The following is a 5779-nucleotide window of genomic DNA, read 5'->3' as shown; positions in this document are numbered from 1 at the left end:
TTCCATGTAAGCATTTCCTTTTGGAAGTAATATAAGGAGCTATCCCCATCAAAGAATAACACTTACCATTAAAAAAAAATAACTTTTTAAAATTAGAAACCATAAAATTACAAATCTTTTTCATAGATTGGTGCATATATATATATATATATATATATAATTCACTTTTGAAGTGAGACTAATCATAATATAGACATAGTTTTATATCATACACTGTAATTTTATGTATGGATCTATTTTTTGGTAGAAGCAAGAACATTAATACCTATTGCATAAATATATATTTTTAAATTAAATCTATTTTAATATTTTTCTTTTTGTGTGGAGCAAATACCTTAATAATTGCTCAAAAATCCATGTTCACTAGAAAATTGATAATAAATATACTAATCAAGTTATATATGTTCAAAATTATACATGTCATAATGTGTATTTCGAGTGCTATGATCTTACAAGTTATCTTGTCAATTTGATCCCATTTGAAGGTTTTATCAAAGATTTGAAATTAAAAATTCTAAGGAAAAAATTGAGGCATATAATGTGAGAGGACATCCCCTAGTAGTTTGATGTAGGGGAATCATACATAATTCTCAATTGATCATTTTTATTTTATTTGTTATGTCTTCTACCTACCATTGTGTACTTTAGGGATATTTAAATTCTTAATTTTTTGTTCATCTAGGAAATAAACTAACTACCAATAGTAATATTAATGAGCAACAACATGGAAACATGAAGTGAGAGCAATCTGGAAAGATTTTTTAACCCAAAAATGGGTTGCAAGCATCTATTATGGGATTTTTGAATGTTGCACCTAGTTTAGGTGAGATTTTGGAGAAGTTTCCACTTTTTTTTAAGGGATTTTGTTGATGAAAAGAAAAACAAGATAAAGAACAAAGGGAGGAAAATGAGAAAAGATAGAGAAGAAGAGAGGGCAACCATAAAAAGATCCAAAAAATAGAGAAGAGGAAGACAAAGAGGAACATAGGAGTACATAACAAACCAACAACAAGAAAGGTGAATAAAGTAATCTCGTATTTTGATCCAATATGCAAATGTGTATAAATAATTATAAAATATGTATTTCTAAGATAAAATATAATAGAATATTAATATTTCAAAAAATATTTCTTTTTGGTTTATGTGGGATCTTGTGATTGGTAAAGTTTTATGAGTTTGTTGCTAAAAGATGGGTTATTTATTATCATCTACAACATAGATTTTTGAGACCTTGTAGCTAAATATCTGACCTATAAAAAGATTTTTAGGACTCTCCAAAAACCTACTAGCTCTAGTTTGGTTAGAATTTGAATTCCTACAACAAGGTGGATTCAATTAGTGAGACCTTAGAGAGTGGAGTGTACTTGGACACTCTTCCCATTAAAAGTCTCACAAGTTATGCTCACACAAGTGTGACTTTGTGGGTAGAATGCTTGAACCACATGTTTCCGAGTTTAAAAGTACTTTTGGTTGGACTCATGTGTTCATGAAGCATCAGTTAGATGGGAAAGTGATTTGAGCTAGACATCAGATGAATAGAGCTTTTAAATTGGATGATTGGGCGAATTGCAATTATAGAGAAATTAATCAAACCTATTTAGTATGTAACTTAAGCTCGTCCTTGTGTTAGACCAAGTGCAACTACAATTTTTTGTAATGATGTCCTAGAGGTTCCAATAGTTAATAAAGTCCATGAAATGAAGATGAAATTGAGTTGCTTGAGCAATTCCACCTTAACTCGAGTTTCTTGACCAAATTCACCTTTTTGTTTGAGTTAGCTATTATTGCATTGAAATCATCCCTAGTAATAACTAGTCCATTTATTAGTGGCGCAAGGATGCTAGAAATTTGATCCCATTTACTCTCTTCTTTTTAACACAACCAACATGGCCATAGATCACATTGAGAAGAAAAATAGAAGCTTGGATGAAAAGCTTATGACTTTATTGATTTACCGATTTTTTTTCAAAGTTTAGAACCTCTAGTTGGGTAGTAGAAGGCTTTTATAGAATGCCAAGACCTTCAAAATCCCCATTTGATTCTATAAAGTCACCCTTCCATCATTTCTATGTTAATAAAAAGGTTCCTATTTCAACTTTGTTGATTTTAGTTTCATTTAGTAGAAATATATTTGCATTAGATATATCCATGTGACACTTGATTAAAACATATTTTGATATGTAAATTTTATCCCCTAACATTCCAGGGTGTGATCTTCATTACTCTCTACAATGGGGGATGCCCTCGCTTCCTAAATCTTAGAATTTTCATTTGTTGTACCATATTTTCCTCTCTATAGACTCTTTGTTAATTTTTCTTCTCTTTCTTTTTTTATTTGGACATTTAGATTTGTCAATTTAAAATGTTGATTGACTTATAGCTTTTTCCTCCAAAGAATCTAACAAACATATCATTTCAATGTATCTTTTAAATTTCAATGTATCTTTTAAATTATCTTTTTTGATATTAGAGAAAATTTGAACTCAACATAATTTAGATGTCTACAAGATATAATTTACCATTAAACCAAACACCTTTTAACCTCTAAATCCAAATCCTAGAAAATGAAGATATGGTTCCAAATCCTATTGATAAAAATCGACCTTGTCCACGAAGATTTCTTTCCTTTGAGTAGCAATCTAATTTTCACCTCTGTCCCCTATTTTTCCTTACACCATTCCTAAAATCTTTTTCTCAGATGGCTGCAGCGAAAAGGGTTTTCTCAGAATGCAAAATGTGGAAGCATAGGCAAGGCATGCGAACTGTTTGACAGAATGCCTCAAAAAGATGTGTCCTCGTCGACCGCAATGATTGCAGGATATGCACAAATGGATATGTTGAAAGGCTTTAGGAAATTTCGAGTAAATGTAATTGGCCAAATTTCACAACCTTTACCAGCGTTCTCCCTGCTTGTGCCAAAATACGAGCTTTGGAATAGAGAAGTTACAAATGCCCTGGTAACTGTGTATGCAAAATGTAGGAGCACAGACAAGGCAGGTGAGTTGTTTGACGGAATGCCTCAAAAACAATTGTTTCTTATACTGCATTGATTGCTGGATATGTACAAAATGGATTTGTTTCGTATGAATTGGCAGATGTAAATATGAATTGTTTCGCAATTGGCAGATGTGAAGCCAGACTCGACAACCTTTGCGAAGGTCCCCTCTGCCTCTATCAAGATGGGAGCTTTGGAAGAGGGTGTGGACATCCACTAAAGCATAATGGAAGGGATATTTTTGCTAAATGCTAAAATACATTAGGCGAAACATTTCCATCCAATTCAGGTTCAACTTTCCTTCAAATATTTTGTACAAAATGCTGAATACTTATCTAGGCTAGTTGACTGCACTCCATGAGATTCCATGGTGTAATCAAACCTCCCACATCTATCGTTAAAATTTTAGATTTCAATTTTTTAATTAAGCAATCAAGATGTCAATTTTTAAAATCATAACAAAATAAGCTATTTTACTTACATTATCATTGAATAAAGGCTAATGCTAATAGATTAATTAACGTTTCTGACATCTGAAATTAATTAATACAGATATTCAGATATCTTTTTGTTATTGCTTTAATTCCAATTACTGAAGACTGTCATGGAAGTCAGCTGGACAAGCACATATGAATCTTATGGACATTTTCCACATTTTTATTTCAAAATTACAAGGACAAGCCCTTCCAAAAATCTTTTACTTCCTTTGAAAAAAAAAAAATCTTTTACTTCTTATAATTCAAAATAATCATTATTTTCCATTAACATTAGTTTGACCAGAGATGTAGAAGGCCTCTTGAATTGCCTGTATAAATTTCATTTCTATCCTCGTCGTAGAACAATGCAGTAATGTCTTCAAGAGTGTCTTGAAAGGTGTTCTGGATTACTGATAGATTAGGTCGACTTATGCCTACATCTGGGTCACTGCCACCAATCGTAGCACAGCAATTTCCAGTCAAGATGTTGCTTATGTTTATTGAGCAACTTTTTTTATCATCTTCAATGGACTTGTGAACTTTGTTGTAAGAAAGGAGTAGCTGATCATAAGTCAATTTAACAATAGTTGTGTTGATCTTTAAAGCAGAAAACCATATCAATTTGTTTTTGTAAGATGCAACCAGCTCTCCTTGCACATTCCATACAAAAACAGTCCCACTGCTAAATATCAAGAACAATCGTTTCATAATCAAAAAAATAAATGTTGAAGGCTTCTCAAACTCTCGTCCGCTCAATTCAGTCCTCTTTTCACTTTGAACATCAACCATTTGCAGGCATTCATTCTCTTGTTTTAGGAGTATCTTGTCATGGAACAGCTCAAAAAATTCTATCTCTTTGTTGGGTAGTAATGCAAGATGAAAAGATTTCAAAACTTTGCCATCCTCTAAAGATAAGATCCTCAGAGGAAGAATACTTCCACAAGCACTTCTTTTCGATTTTAAGAGCACTATACCAGAAGTGATCTTTATTTCTTCAATTTCTTTGTCAGATATGGAGTACAAGAGTGTGTAGTTCTTCAAATCAAACACCTTGTAAATATGATCTTGAGCTGAAAAAACAAGAACTTTCCCATTGAGAGGATCGAGCCTTAAGAGCTTTTCACCCTCAAACAAAGCAAAGCCAGCATCTGGTTGAGCTCTTCTAATGTACTCAAGTAGGGTTGTTCTGTACTTGAGTGAGAATCTATCGGAAGGATGAGCTGATATTGTCACGAGAGAATCATTTTCTTCGTTATAGTACAGCCTTCGAATAAGGTCGTCTGGACTTAAATTCAAGTAGCAGAGCCTTTTATTTGTGTCTCTGTCAAATGCAGCACAAACACCTGATTGTGCCAAAGCAAATATAGTACCGCGAGCTGAAACTATTTCGACAATCTTGGATGGTTGATTTGTATCAAACTCTTCCTGCAACTGAAAATTGCGGAACTTAATCTGAGGATGAACATTTGTCAAGGCCAACCTTTTACCAATCTCACGGCTCTGAAGTTTGTGGGCAATGTTGTAACAACGCTTCCCTTTCTCTGCCATTGTCTTGTAATAAATTGATAGTAATTCCAGAATTAATGCTGCTTCATGGAAAATGTGTTTACAATACTTATTTATATCACTTGAAAGGATGTTTTGAAAGGATGTTCCAAGTCCAAATTGAGATGAAGCTCGTCGAATGAAGCGTTTCGGGTATTTCTCGAGCAGATGAAACAATTATAGGATTTACTTTCATATTTTCATAGGTTGTGCTTATCCTCCTATGAATGGTCATACGATGATAGATATTTTAAGATATTGTAGCTATATATTTAATTGTAGATATTTTCATATTATACGAGTGTAATTAGCATGAAAATTTACTTTCATATTTTCATAGGTTGTGCTTATCTTCCTATGAATGGTCATATGATGATAGATATTTTAAGATATTGTAGCTATATATTTAATTGTAGATATTTTCATATTATATGAGTGTAATTAGCATGAAAATTTACTTTCATATTTTCATAGGTTGTGCTTATCCTCCTATGAATGGTCATATGATGATAGATATTTCAAGATATTGTAGCTATATATTTAATGGGCATAAACTCATAGGTTGAATATATAAGATTATGGAAGCCGTTATTTTCTACACAAAATATTAAATGGATATAAATTCAGAGGTTGAACATATAAGATTATGGAAGTGGTTATTCTCCACACAAAATAGCAATGCAACTACAAAATAGTATGTATCGGCATACATGCATGGCTATACAAAGTTGCATCGAAGACTATGTGGGGCATAGCATGAGAG

The 5779-nt window shown here is 32.5% G+C and overlaps 2 protein-coding genes across 2 annotated transcripts; one reads left to right on the top strand and one right to left on the bottom strand.

Moving 5' to 3' along the window:
- Positions 1 to 2443: 2443 nt before the first annotated feature.
- On the top strand, positions 2444 to 3417 carry LOC131068340 (uncharacterized). Its single transcript, XM_058003522.2, has 2 exons — positions 2444 to 2997; positions 3127 to 3417. Exons 1-2 carry the CDS (start codon positions 2775 to 2777, stop codon positions 3213 to 3215), a joined length of 312 nt encoding a protein of 103 aa, XP_057859505.2. The 5' UTR covers positions 2444 to 2774; the 3' UTR covers positions 3216 to 3417.
- Positions 3418 to 3762: 345 nt separating this feature from the next.
- LOC131068339 (uncharacterized) lies at positions 3763 to 5149 on the bottom strand. The gene has a single exon (XM_058003521.2). The coding sequence runs from the start codon at positions 5017 to 5019 to the stop codon at positions 3763 to 3765; it is 1257 nt and encodes a 418-aa protein (XP_057859504.2). The 5' UTR covers positions 5020 to 5149.
- Between the last annotated feature and the right edge of the window lie 630 nt (positions 5150 to 5779).

Source organism: Cryptomeria japonica, chromosome 11, assembly GCF_030272615.1.
Source record: "Cryptomeria japonica chromosome 11, Sugi_1.0, whole genome shotgun sequence".
NCBI classification, from domain to species: Eukaryota; Viridiplantae; Streptophyta; class Pinopsida; order Cupressales; family Cupressaceae; genus Cryptomeria; species Cryptomeria japonica.
This window is presented reverse-complemented; position numbering and strand designations above follow the sequence as displayed.